Raw genomic sequence first — 26,406 nt, forward strand, 5'->3', positions numbered from 1 at the left:
GTTTTTCAAGTTTTAACAAGTCCATTTCAGAATCAAGGCAGCCACATTCTTGGCACTACATGAACATTCCTCTGGTGTCCTTCCTTTACGATGTCTCTGTCTCCTGAAAACCAGGAGAACACTTCCCCGGTGTCGTCACAACCTTTTGTTGCTGCAAAACTGTGATTCATAGCCTGCTTGTAGTGATGGGTGATGGGAACAGGAAATAGCTGAGCTTAATGAGAGTAATTGGCTGGTATGATGTCATCTCAGCTTGACACACACTGCCTGACCACACATACAATAGCATGCTGTAGATATGGACATGTCTTTGTGAGGACTCAGTGATTGCTTACTCATAGTGCTTAATGTGGCTTGCCCTTGCTCTTCGGTTCCTGCCTGAGGGGTGATGGGTCATCTGGTCACTTTCTCTATATTTAGCTTGCTGATGGTACACCTACAGCTGAAGAATGTATTTATTTTAATTTTAAACAATACTTTCTCCACCTTAATATGCAGAGAGATTTGTAGATTGATTTCCCATAAAATTGTAACACACACAAAAAAAAAAAAAAAAAAAAAATGTGTTCAATGAACTTAATTCAATTAAGGAAAACTTTTCCATGCAATTAGTTTAGGTCAGTACAACAAGAATAAAGTGTGTTTATTTAACCAAATAAAGTTTTGTTGAACCATCTCAATAAATTGAACTTCCTGCAGTGTCATACTAACTAGCAATAGTGCATGTTAGTATTCTAAAGACAATTTTGTTTATAGCCTTCAACTTATAGGATGAGCAAGTAAGAAAAGACTGGTCTCAGTACTGGCAATTAGCACAGTTTTTTCTCATCAACTGACAACATGATTGTTTGTAACCACAACCTAAACACAAGCGCAATGCAACCACAAAAACATAAATGCTTCCATCTCCAACATAACTCAACTTTAAGCACTTACAAGTCTTTCTCTTTACTGAAAAACACATAAAATTACAGTTAATTTCCACATCTACTTTCCTAATGCATCCCCACGCAAAGCATGCTGGGAACTGCAGATCCACTGTACAGTTAGTCATGTCAACAAAAATTATTCATGTAGTCCCAACTCAAAATGATTAACTTCATTTTTACTAATTTAAGTGGATTTAACATAATCATATTAATTTGTGACAAAAAGGTAAAGAATTAAGTTGCTTAAGCACATTTTAACAAAGTAATTTGAACAAGCATTTTTCTTTTCTGAGTGCTGTGCCTCTGTTTCAAAAACATTGTTCTGTTTGTTTGAGCATCCAGTGTAGCCCAACAACAGCAACGCTGGCTCAACCAATATTATTATGGTCTCTTTTCACATTTCTGGGATTGTGAACTTCTATAGAGGTACATGCGAGACCTTAGTAAATATGACCACACCAGCTGTAAACTAATAGAATACTAGAAATCAAAAAAATTTGGAAGGACACATTCTTTTCAGGATGCATTAAATTGAGCAAAAGTGACAGTAAAGGTATTTATACAAAAGTAATTATTTAAACTAAATAATTTTAGTTTAAAATAACATGGCTAACTTATATTAATTAAAAAATCATGGGAAATAAATTTATCAGTTTCAAAACTATAAAGCAAAACTATTAAGCAGCTCAGCTTCAACACTGATAATAAGAAATGTTTCTTGAGCAGCAAATCAACATATTTGAATGATTTCTGAATGATCATGTGACACTGAAGTAATGACTGCTGAAAATTAAGCTTTGCCATTTTATATCCGTCATCCATTATTTGCCATCAAGCAAAGCAATTCACAGTGCTTTAATTCCATGTGACAATTTCTTGAATGTGCTCAAGGGCATTATGATAATCAAGCAACAATGTGATCTTTATATCTCTTCATTTCCCTGTCGCCTTTTCTGTGGAATGAGTCAATAACACTCTTTCCATTCGCACAGCTTGCTTACATGGATCTGTAGCAGATACAGAGCTCTCTCTATACTCTCTCAGCAGTGTGTTTACCAGGGTTCCTCCTCTCAGGTGGATCAGTGTGGCCTTTGTGTGTCCATCCCAGCAGGAATGATGCCTGCTGCTCACGTTCATTTCTTATGGTATGTTGTGCAACTAAAATGACCCTAGAAGAATGTTATTGTGTTAGCACAAGAAAAAAAGGACCTCATAACTCTGGCCTCCACCCATGATGTCCTGTGGGTCTTTGAACTCCAGCCAGAGCATGATGAAATGCTTGGGAAAGGGCAGACCTCTCACCTCACCTAGAACCCCATTGTGACCTGAATCCACCTCAGATAATCACCACACATCAGCAGGTACAGGTGTCACATTTGGCTCAATAGTAGAAGACTCTTGACGTTTGTTTTTACCTCCCAACAAGTTCTTAACTGTATAATGTGGGATATGAAGTGTCACCGCACCACCCATTTCTTTGTTTGAACATCCACGAGAATTGTCAAATATAACTCTGGAATGCTTAGTTTAAGCTTACCAGTTTAGCATTTAGTTGAGATGAATGAACTCCAGCGGTGAGCCCGAGCCAAACGTGACTCTCTTCAGGGTTCATAAGGTTAGAGGACATCATTGTGCGCATGCCAGAGCCATTTACTGTGTCGTTTGCCCATTCATCCATAGTAAAACAAGGTCTTCTTTTCAGTCTATTGGTTCAGCTGGAAAGGTGTTTAACTAGCTTTGTTATGGATTGTGAGGTTTAAAGGCTCTTACATACTTAAAACGAAGTTCTTTTTTGTTCTTCGCTTAGGGGTAGATGTTCGAAATAGCTGAGCATACTGGTTTACTGTTATAGGGAACATCGTGACACCATCCACACTGCTGGGAGCAGAGTTTAGATGAATATGTACTGAGCGCTTTCCTCTCAGTAACAAAATTTACACACGACAAATTTGTCAGCGGTGAGAAAACAGCAGTTAAGAAAGCATCTAATCATAGCGATTTGCATAATTATGCCAAGCCGTTTCGAATGTCAGACGAACTGCGCAATGACGTCACACCAGTTCATTCTTCGATTTCGCTTGAAGTTTATCAGAGCCATACAATTCAGTGTTATTCATCAACAGTCTTTATTGATTTATGTCAAGAAATGTAGCAAGACATGACCACTACTGCTTTGCTTCTTTTCAAATAACCCAGTTCTCAACATACAAACTGGGTTTCAAGGAGTCTTTTTCATGACTAGGCCCTGTATCTACAAGGCTCTGGCACTCCTCATGCCCTCCAGGCGGGGTGGGGTATTGGGAGGAGGGTATAGGCTGGTAGTGAAAGAGGGCATTGTAGTTGGTCACCCACGCCTCAGCACAGCCTCTATCGTTCCTGGCCTGGGCCTTGGTGTAGTCAGGAACAGGGCTGAATGGACACTCTGTGTGCAGGAACCAGCCAAATGCCTCGACTCAAGCCAGCTTCCTTTGGAAAACACCTCCCAGCATTCAGTGTGTTAGAGGAGACTGCCATCTCTCACCCTGCCTGCTTACTTTATTACCTATCCCGTCTTTCCTGCCCTGCTCAGGCTTTCTAGATGTTGTGCTTTTAGAAAATGAGCCTCATTTTTCTAAGATAAGACCTGCTGTTGAATCTGTCGAATCTCCACCATTGGAGTTCAGTTAATGGGCATATATGTTTCTTACAGAATGGAAGATTTTCTGTCTATCCAATTTCACTGACAAGCCTTTCCGTATCAATACATCATAGACCCATGGGTGTTGCGTTATACGCGTTGCCTCTTACACAGAGGACTGTGGAAAAAGGCCTATTCACACAATGACCATTCTGTGAAAAAATTGTGTGATAAACATTTTAGTTCCTTGACCAACATGAACATTTGCTTGTTGTCAATGCGACAGCTATATTTATTTTTTTACGGAGAGGTATTCTAATTTCTTCCTTGGCACTACGAATAAAAACTGGTAAACCAATAACATTTGTGCTTTTGGTCACATGACCAGTCACAGAGCCGCTGCTGTTACATTAAAACTACAACTTGGTGGCGCTCATGGACAGACTATTTTGAATGAATGAATGAATGAATGAATGAATGAATGAATGAATGAATGAATGAAGCATTTATATAGCGCTTTCATATGTACTACTGTACACCCAAAGCGCTTTACAATCATATCAGGGAATCTCTCCTCAACCACCACCAGTGTGCAGCATCCCTATCACCCAGCAGCCATATCACCCTGTTGCCCAAGACTGGTTGCCCACTGAAGCTCAGCAGGGTTGAGCCTGGTCAGTACCTGGATGGGAGACCTCCTGGGAAAACTAGGTTGCTGTTGGAAGAGGTGTTAGTGAGGCCAGCAGGGGGTGCTCACATAGCTACAATAAACTTTGTAACCTGTAAGTTAACGCTGAACTGCCTCAAATTTGACCATTAATGACTGACAAAACAAAAATCTCAGACTCTCCCTTTTGATAAAACCTTGTAACTCCATTTGAGCTTGATTTGGGGAAAATGTTAACAATGTAATGACACACGCAAGTGCCACAATACTTTGACAGCATGGTGTTTCATTTTTTCCTAAATAGCGGTTCTACACTAACCTGCAATTTTCGCTAGATTCAAAACACGCACCACGCTGGATATTACCTGCCATTCATTTTCATAATACTTGGTGACATATTCTCGAGAAAACTCCTGAGATCCAAAAGTTAATGCCAACAACTTACTTATGATGACTTGACAGCTGAGCGCGGGCATTTCACTTACGTTGGATGTGTCAACATCACATCAGCATAGGCCGTACTATTTGAATTCATGATTGGTTGACTGCCAAATTTAAATATTAAACTGAATGATAAAATAACGTTAGCAGCCGGTTAATGGTAATTTTAAAAAAGTGTTTGATTTATTTGATTTGATTTAGTTTGTTTCCGGTTTTTGTGTTCATTCCCTAAACCGGTTCGGAGCCTTGGGACAAACCGCTCGTCGTAACAGTTTTGATAGAATGAGTTACTTTTTTCCCTAAGTCTTTCAGCTGGATTTGTTCTTGCTTGGTTTATAATGTAGGTTTTTATGCGGTGACCTATCCCTCTCACCACCTGCAATGAAGCCAATAGAGTTCGCTTGGCCGTGTAATTGAATCAAGCCTCACGTTGGTAGTTTTGGAAAGAGGAGTGAATGGAACAACAAGAGGGTCATTTTAGCATCAGTATAACAAACTGGCACACCTCCACCCTCTAGAGAATAGCTCGCAATTTACGGCTGTTGCTTCACAAAAGCTTCAATCAACATGGATGAGATAATGTACTTTATGCTGTTTGTTCATCCTTAGCGCAGTTTGATGGGAACCATCTGGCTAGGCTCCAGGGATAGAGCTGCTGAAGTGTGGGGTGCTTAGCTTATCAGATACAGCTGAAAAGCAACCCTTGTCCTCCTGGTACTCTTTGCTCTGGGGCTCTGAAGATGATGTGTGGCCTGTCTGGATGTTCATGTTTTATGTATTGCTAATTTTCAGCTTAGCACCACTTTTTCAGTATTTTTAGCCATTCCAACCAGAAAAGTGACAGAGAGAGTGAGGAGGAGTGGGATTGGGACTAGTGATCAACCGATATAGGTTTTTTGATTGCCAATGGCGATATCTTAGAGAGCTGGGTGGTCGTTATAAAGTCGATAAATATATCACACAATTTAATTTAAAATAGTAAAAAACACTATCATAATAATTGCTTCAATTAAATGTATATTTATGTTTGCATAATATTAATTTAATTAATTTGAAATAAATCATTTGAAAATGAATCAATATGAAAAAAGCTAGTTTTACATACAGTACACAGAGATACGGCCATATTTGCAACACCTCCGGGCAGCTATTTCGGGTTGTGTCCTATCTATTTGAGTGGGAAAATCCTGAAATCTTGAAAACTGCTTGCCGAACTCACAATTAAATAACATATTTCAAATCCGCCACAAATGAACTGACATGAACTGTCCCATAAATGTTATTTATTTTGCTCAAATAGTGTTAAAAAAGCTTATTTTCAGAGTAGACCAGTTAATGCGCATTTGCAGTCCTAAGGTTTCAATGGGAACCTGGCGCTTCTAACGGTAATTGCAGTTGCAATTGGCTCTTTTATTCCGAAGTTTCTCCCTTTCATAAGTAAAAGGAGTGCACCGTCTTTGTATATCTATAGTCTTTGTTATGACATTGCGATAAACTGACTGCATAGTTTGATGTTGCTCGCTCGTATGTGTCAAAATCAGGATATGACCCATTCCGGATTCAGACTTCAGTCCTTGTGTCCCAACACCTCTTATATGACCTTCTGTGAAATCTTTGATTCTGTACTTTAAAAAGCAGTATGATTGAGTTAGTTAATTGTTAAATAAGTTATAGTATTCTAGACTTTATAACTGAAGACTTGTAGTGTGAACTGTAGAGTCACATTCATAAACTTTACAAAAAAAAAAAAAGCATAAAACCATGCTTGACCTTTTCAGCAGGTCATTATGTTCCCTCAGAGTAATACAGAATTGCGTTATATGGTACTATTGCCCAGGTATGTGCCAACATTTATATTAGCCTACTCATTTATTTTTTTATTAAAACAGGATTTATGTCACTATTGCAAAACTTTGACCTGTTCTCCAATTTCGCAAACCATTCATTTGAGATCTCTCCTCCTTTAACCTCCCTGCAGTGAAATGGCACCTCTTCATGATCTAGTGCTCAGGCATCTGTCAGTACCTATAAAATAGATGATTTTCTTACATCACCACCAAACCTCTCCTTTAGATTTATGGCTCCACCGGTGGAAATAGATTTTCCTTGTGAGAACAGTTAAGCAGTGTCAGCCTCCAGCTCCATCGATCTGACTCCTGCTATCCGTGTAGCGGCAGTTGCAGACATCCACTTGGGCCGACGAAAGTGTTGAGAAGAACAGACTGTATGTTTGTGTCTGTTGATGTCATTGGTACAAACCCCTGATGTCATCCAAATTTGTAGTTCATAGTTAAACTGTAGGTCGGGCAAGAGTGCTCCCTTTGTAAAAATGACTTTTGCTGCGAGACTGAAGCAGATGAAGTATATGGAACTACATTTTTTGGATCCTTTTGTAAAGCCTTGTTGATGAGGGTGACATAGTTTGGCGTCCGTGCACTATGGAAAGGGTCTTCAATAAAATAACCATTAGCTCCATTAGATTTTAATTGAATTTAAATTATGGGTGCATTTAAAAAGTAGGATCTTTACTATACACTTGAGTCCAGTTATGGGTCTTGGTTCACCACCAGTCAGCTCTAAAAGATTACAGTATTATCAGCTACTATAAATACCAGTAGATCTGCTAGGTGTTAAATCACTTTCATATTAAATCTGCTTTAAATGAGCTGAGTACGGCTCATTTAAAGGGATAGTTCACCCAAAAATTAAAAATCTGCCATCATTTACCCTCATGTTGTTCCAAACCTGTATGATTTTTTTTGTTTGTTCTACGGAACACAAAATATATTTTGAAGAATGCTGTGAACCAAATAATTTACCCATTTACTTTCATTGTATTTTTTGTCCATATCTCCTTTCATGTTTCACAGAAGAAAGAAAGTCTTACAGATGGGTTAAAGACATTAGTGTTAGTAAATGATGACAGATTTTTTATTTTTTGGATGGACTATCCCTTTAAGACTCTGCAGAGGTGCCCTTATTTACTTATCAGAATGTTCTGGATAGGTTTTTATCCTTTCTATACTCAACCTTAACCTTTTTTGGAAGCTGGTCAGCTGCCCAGTACATAATGTGTCTCTTTCAATAAGCAGATAAAATGGGCCTGCCTTCATGAAGACTAGATGCATGTGTATGTAATCTTAACGTGGTCAAGAATCCTTTTGGTTAATCCAGTTTACTGTGCTGCTGTGTAGATGATGCAGGAGCTGTACACTGTCTCCCATTGGCTAAGGAATGGGGATGACTAGTCTTAGGGATGAGCTGGCACCTACTCTATAGATTAACCATTTGTTTGTCTAACCAATTATCATGCACCTATCTATCTGTCTATCTGTCTGTCTGTATTGTACTGTATTGTGTAACTTTTGTATTGATAGGTTTTTACATTTATTTGAAATTCTGTTATGAATGGAATTATATATATATATATATATATATATATATACACACATATACATATACATACATATATATATATACACACACACACACATACATACATATATATATATACACACACACACATACATATACATACATACATACATATATATATATACATACATATGTGTGTGTGTGTGTATATATATATCTTTTGTTCTTTTTTTTTTTTAAATTCTACAATACATTTAAATTTGAGTTTTAATCCTGCATCCTGTTTGCATCCTACCTCAGTTGAAATTCAGGAATTGAATTTAAAAGCCCTTCTTAATTCAGTTCTGAATTGTGCACAACACTGCAGGATGCAGTAGTGAAAGTTCTTGCATGGCATTTATTTTTTTTTGCTATGAAATTCCTTTGTTGTTGCAACTTGCTGGATGATAGTAGACTTTATGATTTTAATCAATATTGGGCTTTCAATCATCTGTAGTACAGTGCTTGGCTTGTTGCAATAATGCCAAAATCAATACTTCCAAAAGCTTTTTAGTAAATCCACTGATTGAGCACCACCATTATCAGCTTGTGTTTTCAGCTCTAGGTGTCTGCTGCTCAAATGTGTATTTTCAGAGATCCCAGTGATTCATAACTTCTCATTGTAAAGTGTTTACTGTTGTAAAAAAGAAATTTGTGAGTAAGGGTAAAATTGAACAAATGTCAGCAAAGAGACACTAACTGAACTAACATAAATGTGAATCAAACACAATAATTATAATAATAATTAGTTACATTTATATAGTGCTTTTCTAGGTACTCAAAGCGCTTTACATGGAAGGGGGAATCTCCTCAACCACCACCAGTGTGCAGCATCCACCTGGACGATGTGACGGCAGCCATATTGCGCCAGAACGCCCACAACACACCAGCTTACTGGTGGAGAGGAGACAGTGATGAAGCCAATCAGTATATGGGGATGATTAGGAGGCCATGATGGCCAGGATGCCGGGGTTACACCCCTACTATTTTTCGAAGGACATCCTGGGATTTTTAATGACCACAGAGAGTCAGGACCTCGGTTTAACGTCTCATCCGAAGGACGGATAGACAATGGGTTGTATATATATACATAAAATAGGGATTTGTATACTTGGATATGCCACTGTTTATGAGAATATATTGCCATTGGGGGTTTGTTTCCTTTCATTCTGTTATGAAATTGGGAAGATTTTAAATATCTCATGTTGTGCTGCTCTTGTTGTGGTATGTGGTCAACTTCCAAACCACATTGCTCATTTCCTGCCTCAATGCACAGCCCCTCCTGAGGGCGAAAAAGCTAGCTACATATTTCTCTGAGAATTTATTGGTATTACAACAATACAGTATGACATTACAATGCAGTACAATGCATCTGTGACATCAGGACCAGTAAGAACTTAACAAGATGGAAGAAGAGACACTGTTTTAGATGCTGTATATGGTGAGGAAGGAAACAAACTTTAGAGACAAGGTCAACACGCCTCAGATAGGAAACAAGATTTTGCTTGGGAAAAAAAACATTCCTTCCAATGAGAAAATAAATACGGTAGAAATCGGAAATCACAAGCCAATAAGGGAGAGTTTGGGATGGTTATAAAGGCTAAACACCCAACTTAATGCACTCACTCAGACTTAATTAAAAGGCAAGTGAGATCATTTCAAATCTGTTTATTGTGTACAGCTTTAAGTGACTTGAACCATCAGATTGAAACATTTAATCAGATTATAAATGTGTGCCACTAAATCTCATCATTGTTGCCTTTAAAATCTGTTGTTGTTTTCTATATTCCAGCAGGCCACTCACTGACCTGACCCTCTGCCCTTTTACAGTGACGTCTGGATGTTTACTTTATGCTCACAAATGCATAATGCACTCACATTCCTCTCACAACACTTGGCTTCCTGTCTTACTTTGTCTGCCGCTTTCCCACCCCCTATCCTTCTCTTTTTGTCTTTCTTGTATTAGCACAAGGCTAATTTTACTCCATGATGGGTAGTCTGTGGCCCTGACACATTCTCTTGCTCCTTGTGACCAATAATACTGTCCGTCGCAGTTAGTGCAGCTGTTGTTGAACGGATCTTATTACTGCCCCGATGATTCTTATGAAACCATTCCTCAAATGCTGGATTTGTGTTTCCACATGGGTGTTCATGTATATGTAACAGCCTGTGGGCAAACACAGTACAGAACATCCTGAGGATGTGTGTGAAATGGTGTCAGGTCAAAAATCCTTTTCCCTCTATAAAGCTTTCTTTCATCTCTGCATGTTTCTCACCATGTTCATCGATTTTTGGAAGACAATTCCCTACTGTCCCTCACTTCCTTTGCTTTCTCTGTTTCCCTCTCTCGCTTCTACTTGCTCTTCTGCTTACTCAATCCATTCAGCCTATCACCTCATATCTTTTACGTTTATTCAGAATGGCATTTCTTTTTGCCTTGGTTTCTTTTAAATCACCACAAAATGAACCAAAAAAGTTGTTATATAACAATGTATTTTGTTATATAATGCTATATCACTCCACTCTTACTGTGTGCTTTTGATTGTGTTATTCAATTACACAGACAGTGTATCCTACAAAGGGACCCACCAGCAGCACACAGGGCCTCTTGGCATTCATCTTCATTTTGCTGGCTCACTCCTCACCTATTTTCCACCTGGTTGAATACGACCTGCTGTGCCCCCTAGAACTGCCATCTGAAGTGGCTTAATGAATCTAAGAGCCTGTCTGTCATAGGCCTGGCTTCAGTCTAACTCGAGCAGGCACTAGGACTGCATGTGGTTCAACTAAATAAGACTGTGTGCAACAAAACAGGATTGATGAAAATGCTATTGACTTGGGTTACCATGTTACACAAGCATGGGGCAGCGATCATTATTATTATCATTATTATTACAGGGTTGTTTGCTTTTGAAAAAGCCACCAGATAATGAAGGCTTTCCGCATCTAATGAGCAATAAATGTAGCCTGGTTAAAACCAGACCCTTCTCAGTTGAAACTGAGTGTAGGGTCTGGCGAAGCTATGTAGACAAATCATTTCCAAAGGGGCGTCACCACCTGACGTAGCTCAAATTCCTCTGGGCGCAATTGGATAGTCTTAAAACCAATCAGATCGACGAAGGAGATGACGTATGCTTCGAGTGTTGTTCTTTGCTCCGGTTTTAACGAAAACGGTAAGTTTAAATCGCTCAAAACAGACGCGATAACTCATTCGAATGAGTGATGTTCCACGGCGGCATCCATCTTTGTAATGAAATCTCCTTCAGCGTCGCTGCGCTGTCGTCATCATGTAAATCCCTCCCCAAACGTTTCTGATTGGTGCCGCGATTTCGGCGGCACAGAAATGAGTTTGAATGGGCTCTTCTCCAGACTATCCTGGAGAGAGAATTAAAATTCGCCGGAAGTAGTCTGGGTTTTCCCAGGCTACAATAAATGACATTTATAGACAGAAAATTTATGATTTTTTGTTTGTCTCTTTGTCATTCAAATTCATCCCCTTGTTTTTGTAGTCATTTGTAAAACTATTGAACCATAATGCCCCTGAAGTCTTAAAGTCGGCATGAAACGGAAGTTGCGATAGTCTTTTCTTCCCTATTGAGACGTACTGTATCCAAGCGAAACGGCTTCTCGAACAAGAAAACTGTAGGGCGGGACTTGATTTTGTCCATTAAGAATTGGTTGGATGGTTGTGGTTTGCTATTGCTGTGATGTCATGATGTGAGTGACAGGTTGATCCCGCCCTCACGCCAGTAAACACATCATCAGAGAAGAGATGTCGCTGCAAGAGGGAGGGAAGTTATTTTGATTAAAAAGTGCCCATTAATTTAAAAAAAAATTGATGATGATGTGCATGGATAAATCTACATCATCATAAATAGTGCAATATTCCATAAAATTGTCCATTTTGATTTCATGGTGACTTTAATGCACTGTCCCATGAAGTCCTGCATATACTGTTCAACGTTAATTAGCCCTTACAAATGTATACTATAGTGATGGTGGGGTGTTATCAGATGGTAATCAAAGATTACTAGCCATATATATATATATATATATATATATATATATATATATATATATATATATATATATATATATATATATATATACTGTACTTATAATGACTGGTCTTCAAACTGGGTTTCAGGGGCTAGAAAAATTGTGCAGGGGTGCATTCCAGAGCATAAAAAGTACTGGATTCAGCTTTTTGGAATCAGAAAGCATAAGATTAGATGATTTGTTAATCCACTAACAGCTAATACATTTTATTTGTTTAATTCACAGTAAGAAATAATTGTCACTCAGCTTGCTCACTTTGGAGTGTTTTGTCTTTCCAGGTAAATACATTTTTAATAATAATTCAATAGAAATAGGAAGTTTATAGTTAGGGTGGCATCAAAAAGTTTGAAAACCCCTGAGTAAATATGCAATGTGTCTAATCAAATTATGAGTCTGCACATGTATCTTTAATCATGAAGCTCTTTGGCAACTTTGTCTCTTTGGACTTTCGCTGCTTTATAAAGATTTAATTGCTTTAACCCACGTGCTGATCTGAACCATATTCCGCACTTGCTCCACTGAGCGTTATTCCGAGCACTCACTGCTATTGTTAGAGGAGTGATGTAATTCAACGTGGATTTGAAGCGGACGAGGACGGAAGATGGAGAAAGACAGAGACGATTGTGGTCCTGCAGCGCTTATACTGACAGCTTTGTTTTTTATCTACGAGGGCACCGGGATGCATTTGTATCATTGTTTGCATGCTATCTAGGAAAACCTGATATTTTTTCGATAAACCTACACCGGACCGCGACTGTAAACCCACAGAAGTCAGCAGCACCACCGACGCCCCCTCTCCAGCCTCACTGGTTGGCTCTCACTCCACCGCGGCTCGTGTTGAGTTGACCCCCTCTGGACTAGAGAGAGAGAGAGAGAGAGAGCGGCTTGTGATGACAGCTGAGAGATGAGCTCGACCAGATGACCGTGTCAAACACCGACGGTCCCTAGCAAGCATTCTCTCCACCGTTGTGACAGAGCCACGTTTATTGCGGAGAAATGGACATTTGATCACTTGATCACTTCAGAGTTGGAGCGAATGGGCTGGATTGCGTAAGACCGCGCGGTGATTTCGGAGTTCGAGCTTCTACGAGCGACTCTTCAAACATGAATAACACGAAGAATCCGCGAGTAAGTGATTACGTTACCCGCTGTGCACTTACAGATTTGATTTCTCGTTCTGATGATCACGATGGAATATTTTGCTTGCACTGTAAGGGTTTGTTTTATAATTCGTCCTATGTCGAAAATATACCCCAGTTTGATAATGCATCTGTGTGTGTTATTATAATAATGCCCAGGTAGCGCTGCGCTATTGCGTGCAGGTGCGCGTGCAGCAGCAAGGTCAAATGCCCGCGCGCACTCAATACCTGCTGAGTAGCCTACATGAGATGATACGCAGAGGAGGCCTGCTCTTTTCAGCCTGTATTGGACTATATTTAAAAAAAAAAAAAAATCTGGAGAGAAATTTTCTCTAGGCCTATTCTTGTTTTTAAAAAGTTGATAAACTTTTAATCCAATTATTTTTTAATTAAGATATTTATATCGGCCATAAAAAAGGGCTGTAAGTCTGTCAAAATGACAAGATGAGGCGGCAACATGCATTGCCAAAAAGGATAATGTCAATAAAATATTGGAATAACATTCCTATTAAATTGTATTAATGATTGCACAGCATGGATAGTGTTAGGAATTCATCTTGAAACAATGCTTCTACTGTACTGCAGTAACAGAACTCTATGGGAGGAGATTATTTTCAGGAAAAAATCAAAGTCAGGATGGGGCTTTGTGGGCCCATTGCTAAATTTTCTCTTGCTTTCTTTTCTTAGAGGGTTTGTAATGGAAACAGAGAGCTAGTGTTGTAATCATGCTATAGGTTGTGGTTGAGAAACTTTAAGTCTTCTTACACAGCTCATGGCTGAAAGAGCATTAGTTGTTAAACCTCTAACCTCGAGTCTAGTTGAAGTGCAGGCATTTATAAGGTCTCTTTACGTGAACAGCACTGCCGAATATTGATGTTTGTGTAAACAAATCGCTCTTTTGGACCTATTTTCATTGAGTTAGTTGAACTGATTCACAAGATCAATCTGACAATTCTTTCACAAATCAATTCTGGAACCGGTCTGAGCTGTTCTCGAGTCACCAAGACAAGTCTCTTTCAGATGTGTGAATTTTTTATTTGGATCTTAATAAGGATTTGACTGATGGGATGAAAAGGAAGTTTAATAGCAAAATAGCAGAATTGTATTATTGTTTAATGTAAATGCAAATATATTAGACTCTAAATTACTTTTTTGAAAGATTTTAGGTCATGTAATATGTTACGCTGGATGTCAGGGAGCATGTGATGATGTAAAAGAACCACTGAATTGCTTTTTGAAATGCACTGAACCAATTCCCGGAAATGAGTCAGACTTCCAGCACTCACTTCAGTTGTGGTGGGATTGCTTATTGTGTCACATTGTGTTACATCTCCTGTTAAATAGTTCCCATATTATCTCTCATGTCTAAAAATGACCCATGATCTCTGCCACACTAACTTACATTTTTAATTAGCACTCCCTTATCAAACCATTCAGATTCTTTCTTCTTTCTGTTTTGTGTCCACTTTTTTCTCTTTTCATTGAGTCAATGTGTTGTGTGGTTTAAGTGTCAGGACCATGTTAAACCACTGGCGGTGTGATGCAGAAAAGGTCAGGTTTGAAGAGACGATTAGATGCAGAGACAGCTTGCTCTTTTCACTTTTAAGATTTCTTGGATTGTTTTGAATCCTTTTGGTCGTGACTCTCGGTGTGGTGTTTTCTCTCAGGAATTTAATCAATAAAGATCAATGTGGGAATGTTTGGCGGCCTGTCGTGATGTACAGGATTCAGTTTAGGCCCGCTATGCTGCTGCTGCAGTTGAATCATTACTGTCTAGTCTGACTGCATTTAGAGGATCAATATTTGCTGGAGAGATGCTGTTCCTTCTTCCCGATTGTCTACAGAGATGCAGCTACAACATATGAGAATTGCAGCTTGAGAAATCACAGCTTCCGACTGTAGATTTCAGGTTAGTTTCCCTGCATAGCTTGAGCCATTTACTGTCAAGCAGAACTGCCGTTTATCTTCACGGGCCAGAGAATGACGAGATGGACAGGAACAGAGATGAAGAGATGGACGAGGATTTTTTTCACCATTAGAGGCTTGGCTTGTATGGCTGAGTGAAGCAGTGCTCTTACTGTCTTTTATGTGGCTGCCAGTCTGAGAGGTTGAAATGCTGGCCTGTTTATCACACTGGAGCACTGCTGAATTCTCAGCTTCACTCACACTCACATTGTCCATATGGAAGTGTGTTTTCACGAGTGCTTTCTCATGTGTTTGCATGTGCACAGTGCAATCAGTTTGTTGCTGTAACAGTTTTAAGGTCTATACACACCAAAAGCTTAACAAAAAGAGTGAATCATCAAACCATAGAAAAAAGCACATAGATCTGCTATTGGTGATATGTAAAAAATATTTTTGTATTTGTTTATTTTTAAACAAACAGGATACTTTCTTTTTCATTTACAAGCAGAATCAGGGACGTGCACAGGAATTTTGAGGGGCAGTTGCTCTGACCTAGCCTGGCAAGCCAGACGTACATCAAGATGTTTAGTCTGGCAACTCACCATAGACACGGTCAATCTGATGGGCGGGATAAACGGCTGTCTTTCAAATTCCCTCTGCACACAATAGGACAGCGCTTCGACCAACCAGAGCGTTTTCCCAACAGCGGAGCTAACGTTAGTAAGTTGATAGATTCAACTTTTAAATCTGGCCGACAAAACTACGAACACATCTTCCTTTTTTTTAAGAATGACTGTTCTTTGTTCTTTTCTCAAAGAAAAACTTAACTCCAAGTCCTCCAGAGTTGCGGCCAAAGCCGATTCGAAAGACCGCTGTTCTCCATCCGCAGCAGCCGTCATTCTTTGTTTTCAAGCAGGGGGGTAATCGAGCTCTCGATTTCCGTACCACCCCCGGCGGCCGCCATTGGCTAACAAGCCTTCACCTGCTGTTAGCATCCCATTGACTCCCATTCATTTTGGCGTCACTTTGACAGCGAATAACTTTACATCTGAGGCGTTTAAAGACTCCATTTGTCCATTATTTATTTCTAAAGAAACACGACAATGTATAAAATGCTCCATTACCTTGTATTTTACGTTATGGCCCCGTAGAAGCAGTTTTTGTAAAAACAGGCTAACGATTGCGTCATAACCACGCGACTCTCTGGAAATTACCGTAGAGACAGGAGGAGAAGCTCGCAGTCAATCGGGGGGACGTGGAGGCATAAAGTCCGATAAAGTCAAGGGAGAAGCCCATAGAGAATCGTAAAGTTTCTCCTGCTCCTATAGCTCATGGACAGATCCTACTCACGCTCTATGTCTCTGCAAGTTTCGGAAGGGAATTATTCAGATTTCTCTTGGCACAGCTCCTAGAAGACTTACAACTGTCAGACAGGCTGCTCACGTCACATCCACGTCGTCAAGCTCAGTTTGAGTCTGCGCAGTTCGCTCGGCAATCAGGAAATGAGTGCTTCTAATTTGCTTCACTTTTCTCCGTTGAAACCTATGGGGTCGCTGTGTCCAGTTTATATACTGTCTATGTTTTCAAGTGGCAGGAACCGTCGCAACTCTGTCGTCATATGTTAAGCCCGCCCCCGCCTACTCTATACATGACGTGATTGGCCTGACCCAATTTAGGTTTTTGCAGCAAAAAGGTCTATTGAGAGTTGCTAGACCCACCCTGGCTGCAAAATAATTTTGCTGCCGCTAGGGTGCGTCTAGATTTCTAGGCTAGCTCTGACCAGTATCTGTCTGATTATTTAGGCTAAACGTGGCAAACTCAGCCTGGATTTATGAAGATTTTAATTCATTTCATAAAACTTGATGATGATGATCGTTCGTTTGTTATACTGTACATCACAAACTCACCTTTTCCTAGAGACTCACCTAGAGTGGTCTCACCCGACAACCGCGACAATCTCCTTCTAGGGCCGCTCATGCAGGCTCAGTTCAGGTGCCAGTCGCGTGCAGCGTGCAGAGTTTGCCCTTCCCCTACTGACTTTCACTTTCGGTGCCCGAATGGAAGTGAATGAGTTTTTTTTTTTTTTTTTATCTAGGCCTACGTGAAATTCTGCATCCATTGTACGATTTTTTTTTTCTTTTTTTCTTTTTTTTTTCTCGGAAGGGCAACGTGAGTCGAGAAGGGCATATGGGCAGTTGCCCGGGCAACCTAAGCAACCCTGCGAACATTTTTTAATCTAATAATTATGGTGGCCCAGTAGTGCACAACACAACGAAATTTAAAAAGCAAACATATGTTCAAAACACAACGAAATGAATCCACATCACAGCAGAAATGAGCCACAACACAACGGAAAATGTACAACACAACGGAAATGCTCCCGACCACTAGAGGGCTCTCGCAGCGCGATACAGTTAGTTTTCCTTGCCATTGTTCTATATCTATAGAGTCGGCACTCGGCAGTCTTAAGATATCAATACCAGGATTTGTTTTAACAGTATGTAGCCATTGTATATCGACATAACATATTACTTCAAAATCACCTTATAGCTGTGTATTTATACTCGAGAATGCTTTGACCCGCTTCCACAGCACATGATCCCTAAGGGAACGTCTGTGGCAATTCCACCAAGTGGTTGAAACGTATAATTTATTAAAATATAATTTGATAGATAAAAATAAAAACCATTTGGTGAATTGCAGAATTACAGGAAGGTATTGGCACAATTTCACCTGTAGTAAGTCAGTCTGTTTATTAGGAACTACAACCTTTGAAACATAAAAAAAAAAAAAAAAAAAAATCTTAGATGACAGATTTTTCTAAAAATAATTGTTTACTGTAAATACGTGAAGGGAGGTATAAAAAAATACCAATACCATCAAGCTTTGGATTTTGAACATGTCTGTTTTTGAATGTTAAAATTCTATTTAATTAATACAAATTATACGTTTTAACCACTTGGAGGAATTGGCAGACGCATTAGGAATGCGCTGTGGTAGCGCGTCAAAGCATTCTAGACTATAAATATGCAGCTATAATGCACGTAGGTGATTTTGAATGAATAAATGTCAATATTCAATGGTTAGCCATACTGTTAAAACTAATCGTGGTGTTGATATATTTTTAGACTGCTGACTCTATAGAACAATGGCATGGAAAACTAACTTTACCGCACTCCAAAAGCCCTCTAGTGGTCGGGAGCATTTCCGCTGTGTTGCGGCTTTATTTTGTTGTGCTGTGGCTTTATTTTGTTGTGCTGTGGCTTTATTTTGTTGTGCTGTGGCTTTATTTTGTTGCGTTGTGGCTTTATTTTGTTGTGCTGTGGCTTTATTTTGTTGTGCTGTGGCTTTATTTTGTTGCGTTGTGGCTTATTTCCGTTGTGGTGTGGCTTAATTTCGTTGTGTTGTGAACTTATGTTTGCTTTTTAAATTTCGTTGTGTTGTGCACTACTGGGCCACCGTCAATAATAGACAAAGACTGTTTCAACTGATTCACAGAAATGAACCAGACTTGCTTATGTTACCTGCAGGCTTAACCCTAACACTAGTTCTATAATAAATGCTCTTTATGTATGTGTATATGTCAGGGTGGCACATTCTCAGAAAAGGCAGAGATTTATTGTGTTTGTGAAGTATAATTATATATGAGCTATTAAATATGCATGTGTCAAAGCTGTGTTTTCATACTTAAGTATGAAAGCAGCATTAGTGGGAGAGAGGGCAGCGTGTGGGCTTCGTGTGTGTTTGTGTGTGTGTAGGTTCTTAATGTGCACTGCTGTTTGTGTGTGTCAGTGGCTCTGTGTGCTTTATCTGGAGGTGGTTGCTTAGTGCATATGGGGGTCCACACTCAAAACACCAAAATCCCACACAAGCAGCCTGTTTTATGTGTTTATATAAAGCGTGTTCCTCATGGGGTATTTTGCTTTATAGCTAAAGTGCTGAGCTGGTATTTCAGGTTACATGCTGCCTGTAAGTGACCACCAGAGCACAGACACACTTATTAAAGGGATAGTTCACCCAAAAATGAAAATTACCCCATGATTTACTCACCTTCAAGCCATCCTAGGTGCACATGAGATTCTTCTTTCAGACGAATGCAATTGGAGTTATATAAAAAAATGTCCTGGCTAATCCAAGCTTTATAACGGCCCAAAATTTTAAGCCAAAAAAAGTGCACCCATCCATTATAAAAGTAATCCACATGGCTCCGGGGGGTTAATAAAGACCTTCTGAAGTGAAGCGATGCGTTTGTGTAATAAAAATATCCATATTTATAACATTATCGACTAAAATATCTAGCTTCCGGCAGAAGCCCTACGCAAGTCGATTTACGCCAAAAGAGTAACACTTGATGATGTGTGACGTAGGATGTAGGAGTAGCGTAGGGGAGAGCGGGGCACAAAGTAACGCTTTTTGACTTTCTCAGTTTGTGTAAATCTACTTATGGTTCAGAGTATTTATTTTTTCCCACATTAATTTCCCACATGTCTAGTACAATTATGTGTTTTTGTTTTATTAAAACAGTATATACTTTTTTCTTGATATACCCCGAAAGAATGGAAGTGAAATGTGACAACATGCCCCATAGGTGGGGTACATTGTAACATGTGTGGGGCACATTGTAACATAACATATGACAGCTTAAAATGTTATCTGATCTAATAAAAAAAATATACAAAACAAACTAAAATATTTTCTAAATAAAATACAATTAAAAAACTTTTTTCATATAAAATAATGGCAATTTTTAATAATTAAATATAAACTAATTTTTTGAGTTTTGACTACGAACACATGAAAACACAGCTATACAACATAGTTCAAAACAAATAAATAATTAGTAATTTCTGAACATTGACTCTCAGTCTTTATTCACCTTTTTCTCACGTTTTCTCAATAAAATTAATAAATGTATAGAATATAATAGCATATTTCTAATAGGGGCACATTGTAACGCAGTGTTACAACATGCCCCCGCCTGCACAACTGGGATTTAAACCCTGCTAGTGTCTTCTGCTAGTTAGCGAAGCATTAAATAACTATCTCAACTGTTAAATAACATCTTGGAGATTAAAATAATATCAGTTCCCTTTCAAGTCGGTCACTTCGACATTACGTCACTGACGTATATGGGAACTCCCTTCCTTCTCCGTTTTCACTGAAATCTTATAGGCTAACGCCAGCTGGAGACAGCTGGCCAATTGACGCGAAACATGCAAATGCTGACTGGACCGCGGGCAGTATAAATAGCATGGGCGCGACAATTACGTCAGAATCTCTTTCTTCACGCTAGAAGTCTTATCTGAAGTCATCGTGGAAGTTGCAATAGAGGTTACTCACCATGTTTCCTCCCCGCATCCGATGGCTGCTACATGCCAGATATGTGCGGGTCCTATTGACTCGCTCTACCCTAACAAGGAAAATCAACCGAGGCCGCACTTGCGGACGACAGGCTATGTGCCGGACAGTGCGCGCCCTCAGGGGAATAAACCCGGGCATCAGCGGGGATGAGGCCCACTGCCGCCAGCAGGCCGCTGGTGGGCCCTCTCCTGCCCAAAGACGAGTTAGCGCTGCCCGTCGCCACTCCGGTCCTTTCGCGTGCTCGCTAGAAGGACTCGACGCGATAGGCTCTGTGGAGGATACTTAGCCCGGTATCTCAGCCAGGCTACTTCAAGAAAGACTCCGTCTTTAACGACGTCCTATGGATAGTCATGCGCAAAGACGCGCGTCTAGAGGGATGAGGCAAAGGCCATGGCTCCGTGTCTAAAAGGCGCAAAGTGCGGATGCTATGAGTCTCTAGACGCCCCACTCTGACAATGGAAAAGTGCACAACCGCAATTCGGTGAGTGTTTACCCCTTCTAGTCAGTCTTGACTACGGGGTTGCGCAGTCGTTACCGCTTATGCTGTTGACGCTGGGCCTACGTAACATTACATATTGATGTGCTTACAGCTTATGTTGTCAGGCTGCCCTGTATCCTTCAGTGCAACTGGCCATGCTGATTAACTACGTATTCACAGTTGTTGTCGCTACGCCACTGACGCTGTATTTATGTACGCACTGCACACTGATATGTGCTATGATTTGTGCCGTTATATTGCCCTGTATCCTTCAGTGCAACTGGCCATGCTGATTAACTACGTATTCACAGTTGTTGTCGCTACGCCACTGACGCTGTGTTTATGTACACACTGCACACTGATATGTGCTAAGATTTGTGCCGTTATATTGCCCTGTTTCCTTCAGTGCAAATGGCTATTCTGATTACCACGTATTCACAGTTGTTGTGTGATGCCACTGACGCTGTGTTTATGTACCTGATTGTGTGTGTTATGCTTATGCCACGATATTGCCCTGTATCCTGCAGTGCAACTGGCTATTCTGATTACTACGTATTCACAGTTGTTGCGCGATGCAACTGACGCTGCGTTACGTACACACTACACACTGTTATGTGTATGATTTATGCCACTTATATTGGCCTGTATTTTCAGTGCAAATGGCTATTCTGATTACTACGCAGTACGTATTCACAGTTGCTGCGCGATGCAACTTACGCTGTGTTACGTACACACTACACACTGATATGTGTTATGAATTTTGCCGTTGTATATTGCCCTGTTCCTTCAGTGCAAATGGCTATTCTGATTACTACGTATTCACAGTTGTTGCGCGATGCAACTGACGCTGTGTTACGTACACTCCGCACTCTGTTATGTGTAATGATGTATGCCATTATATATTGCCCTGTGTCATTCAGTGCAAATGGCTATTCTGATTACTACGCAGTGCGTATTCACAGTTGTCGTGCGATGCAACTGACGCTGTGTTTACGTACACACTACACACTGATATGTGTATGAATTTTGCCGTTGTATATTGCCCTGTATCCCTCAGTGCAAATGGATATTCTGACTACTACGCAGTACGTATTCACAGTTGTCGTGCGATGCAACTGACGCTGTGTTTACGTACACACTGATATGTGTATGAATTTTGCCGTTGTATATTGCCCTGTATCCTTCAGTGCAAATGGCTATTCTGATTACTACGTATTCACAGTTGTTGTGCGATGCAACTGACGCTGTGTTACGTACTCTGTTATGTGTAATGATTTATGCCATTATATATTGCCCTGTGTCATTCAGTGCAAATGGCTATTCTGATTACTACGCAGTGCGTATTCACAGTTGTCGTGCGATGCAACTGACGCTGTGTTTACGTACACACTACACACTGATATGTGTATGAATTTTGCCGTTGTATATTGCCCTGTATCCCTCAGTGCAAATGGATATTCTGACTACTACGCAGTACGTATTCACAGTTGTCGTGCGATGCAACTGACGCTGTGTTTACGTACACACTGATATGTGTATGAATTTTGCCGTTGTATATTGCCCTGTATCCTTCAGTGCAAATGGCTATTCTGATTACTACGTATTCACAGTTGTTGTGCGATGCAACTGACGCTGTGTTACGTACTCTGTTATGTGTAATGATTTATGCCATTATATATTGCCCTGTGTCATTCAGTGCAAATGGCTATTCTGATTACTACGCAGTGCGTATTCACAGTTGTCGTGCGATGCAACTGACGCTGTGCACACACTACGCACTGATATGTGTTACGATTACGCCGCTATATATTGCCCTGTATCCTTCAGTGCAACTGGCTACTCTGATTACTGTGTATTCACAGTTGTTGTGCGATGCCACTGACGCTGTGTTATGTACATTGATATGTGTCTATGATTTATGCCGTTATATATTGCCCTGTATCCTCAGTGCAACCGGCTATTCTGATAACTACGTAGTCACAGTCGATGTCCGATGTCTCTGACGCTGTGGTTTTTGTACACAAAATGTAACTATGCTTATGCATAGTCTCAGTCGTCGCTACGGCGACTTGCGCTGCATCTGTGTACACACTGAAGCGTTATGCTGTTATGTTACCCTTCAACGTAACTGACCATTGTGTTTGAACTGAGCATATTCATGCAGTTTCGGTCGCTTCAGCGACTTGCGCTGCATTATACACACAGATGTTTAAAATGTGCACACTGATGTGTTATGCTGTTATGTTGCCCTCTATCCTTCAGTGCAACAACCAGCTATCCTATCTACTGTGCATATTCACAGCTCTGTCACTACGGCGACTACACTGCACTTATGTACGTACAAGGATGTGTTTTTGCTATTTATTGCCCTGTTTCCTTCAGTGCAAAACTAGCTATCCTAATCTAACCGTGCATGTTCACAGTTTCTGGATGTAGGTACGTACACGGATGTGTTATGCTGTAATGCTGCCCCATTTCCTTTGTTGCAGCTAGCCATCCTGATCTAACTGTACATCTCAGTTCTGTCTCTACACAGTTTCTGTCGCTACGGCGACTTACGCTGCGTTTATGTACATACATGGACGCGCTACAGCGACCGATGCTGTTACGTACATGGGCTACGCTGTTATGTTGCCCCGTTTCCTTCAGTGCAACTGGCTATTGTGTGTTAACTCGTTTACTCACAGTTGTAGCTACGGCTACGACTGTGTTTGTGTACTTACTGAGGTGCTATGCTATTATGGGGATATTATCTAACTGCGTATATTCACAGTTGTTGTCGCTACGGCCACTAGCACTGTGTTTATGTACATTCAGTTATGTGTTGGTTTGCACTTCTGTGCATCGGCTTAGAACATTGGCTATGTTCTACAAGGGAGTGTCAGTTCCTCGTGACCCCCTTACTAGCCTATCATCCCCAAGCTGTGAAACCTTCTTGTGTGTCCGCTGCTGGGTCCATAGTTGAGCAAGACACTTACACTATCAAGTGTTGGGAGCTCTCTTGAGATGGCCTTAATCCGCCTGCTCTCACCCCAGTGAAGCACGTTGGAGACCTACGCTCATTCTAAGCGAATGATGTTGCATTGTCTCGGACCTGGTGACTGCAGCGTCACTCTCCGTCCGATACCAAGCTGCGTTCCGAAGTCGCTTACACCGTTCAGAGCACAGATTGATCCCTGCCCGCCTTATCTGCTGAGCCGTCAGCCTCGCATGATGCCGATGCTCAGAGTGCTGTTGGCCCTGTAAGGGCTTTGCGGATGTACGTGGATCACTAGGCAGCAGTCTGACCAGCTGTTTGTGTGCTTGATGGATGGTACTAGGGACGTGCTGTTTTATACTGAGACTTTCTCACTGAATTCGACGCTTTCAATGTTGGCTAAATGCCTATGGGATTTAGGTATGCTGGCTGTCTTCTCAGAACACGTTCGCCAGGGTTTCAAGTTTGATGCACTGCCTATAGCGTCGTGGGTTCGGTGAGTTTTATTAATGTACTCATGAACTGTTACCACCAGCTGTGCAGTAGTCTGCATTATGCAGAGTTACCATTGCTGCTAACTCTGTGTTATGACTATAATGTTACATAGCTGTTTCCGCATTACGCAGTAGTTTTCAATTCCTGTTAACTCTGTGTATGGCTATTGTTACAAGCCTGGCTCAAAGCAAGCAACAGAGTAGGGAAAGACCACACGCGGAATAGCAATGGATATTAGATTTATTAAATAAATAGAATTTAACAGAATAAATTGTATACAGTCAGTAATGCAGTTGGCTTTGAAAAATAATAGTGTAAGCAATCAGTATAATGAGGTGCAGTGAATAAGCAAAACAAAGTCCTAAACGGTGCGGGAGAGATGGAACAGCGGCAGCCCTCCTCGGTCTCATCTGAAGCGTCTTTAAAGGCCTAAACCAGGAACTGATTAGCACAACTCCAAACACCTGCGTCCAGCTCACCTGTAGGAGACAGACGCAGCACACAGACAGGAGGAGGAGCCAGGCAAAAAGCCGTGACACCCCCCCCCTTACGACAGAGGCCTCTCAAAGAGAGACTCTGGAAAAAGTTTACACGCACACCTCCACCCAGCACCAAAACATCTCAAATAACTAACATACATATCCAAATTATGAATAAACATCAAATGTTAAAAATACTCAACTTTGTCTAGGGGTCATGGCTTGGACACTCCGCCCAAGCCTGCAAAGCAGATGCAAAGGTGGTTACTTGAATCCAACAGGGCCGCCCCCTCCCTCCACTCCCCAGTAGTTCCAATTACCCTCCCTCAAACTCAAGGCTCCAGCAAGTCCCGGTACCTGGAAAGCCAAATTTTAAGGAGACGAGGCAGAGAAAGAGATAGGAGATAGGAGATACCAGAGAGAGAAACAGACAGGACAAGACACTGACTCATTCCGGCTCAGACGGGGCACGGGACAAGGCGTCAGCCATGATGTTATCCACACCCCGAATGTGCCGGATCAGTAGGCTATACGGTTGTAAAAATAACACCCAGCGCATAAGGCGCTGACTTGGGCTCTTTAGAGAATATAAGAACGTTAGTGGGTTGTGATCAGAATAAATGGTAACCGGAACAGCACCCCCACTTAAATAAACATCAAAGTGTTGTAATCCCCAGATTAAAGCTAGTGTTTCTTTCTCGATGGTCGAGTAATTTAACTGGTGACGGTTAAACTTTTTTGAGAAGAAACAAACTGGCCGATCTACGCCTTGCTCATCCCTCTGCAGGAGTACGGCCCCAGCACCCACGTGGCTAGCGTCGACCTGCATCTGGAATGACTGGTCCATGCGGGGAGCCATTAAAACAGGAGCAGATGTTAACAACAACTTCACATTATCAAATGCGGCCTGACAAATCTCGGTCCAATCAAATTTAACACGGCCCTTCAAAAGGTCGGTCAATGGGGCAACGACAGTGGAAAAGTTAGCACAGAAGCCACGATAATACCCCACCATTCCTAAAAAACGTCTGAGCTCAGGTTTGGTAGCTGGAACAGGGAAATTATCGATAGCCACCACCTTAGCGTGCACAGGCCTCACCTGGCCCTGCCCCACCACCTTCCCCAAATAAACAACTGTCGCCTGGGCAAACTCGCACTTAGCGAGATTCACTGTGAGACGAGCTTCAACTAGCCGTGTAAAAAGAGCCTGGATACGCTCAAGATGTTCAGACCACCCATCACTATACACAACCACATCGTCCAAATAAACCGCACAGCCCTGTAAACCAGAGACTACGCGGTTCATTAGTCGCTGAAATGTGGCGGGCGCATTTCGTAACCCAAAGCTCATCACAGAGTACGAATATAGGCCAGACGGCGTGATAAAGGCTGAAACCTCCTGAGCTCGAGGTGTCAAAGGAACTTGATAGTAGCCTTTAAGTAAA

The 26,406-nt window shown here is 40.9% G+C and overlaps 1 protein-coding gene across 4 annotated transcripts in view; it reads left to right on the top strand.

Moving 5' to 3' along the window:
* rtkna (rhotekin a) overlaps positions 1-26,406 on the top strand; it is an 87,756-nt gene that overhangs the window by 22,894 nt on the left and 38,456 nt on the right. Inside the window, exon 1 of one of the 4 annotated variants that reach the window (XM_082169345.1) lies at positions 12,702-13,255. The exons of the other annotated variants lie outside the window; for them this stretch is intronic. Within the exon in view, the coding sequence (XP_082025471.1) occupies positions 13,232-13,255 (24 nt within the window). The 5' untranslated portion in view covers positions 12,702-13,231. Of the gene's footprint in view, positions 1-12,701; positions 13,256-26,406 lie in introns of those variants that run through there. 4 annotated transcript variants of the gene reach the window in all.

The sequence above is a fragment of the Leuciscus leuciscus genome (genome assembly GCF_965113295.1).
Source record: "Leuciscus leuciscus genome assembly, chromosome: 5".
Taxonomy (NCBI): domain Eukaryota; kingdom Metazoa; phylum Chordata; class Actinopteri; order Cypriniformes; family Leuciscidae; genus Leuciscus; species Leuciscus leuciscus.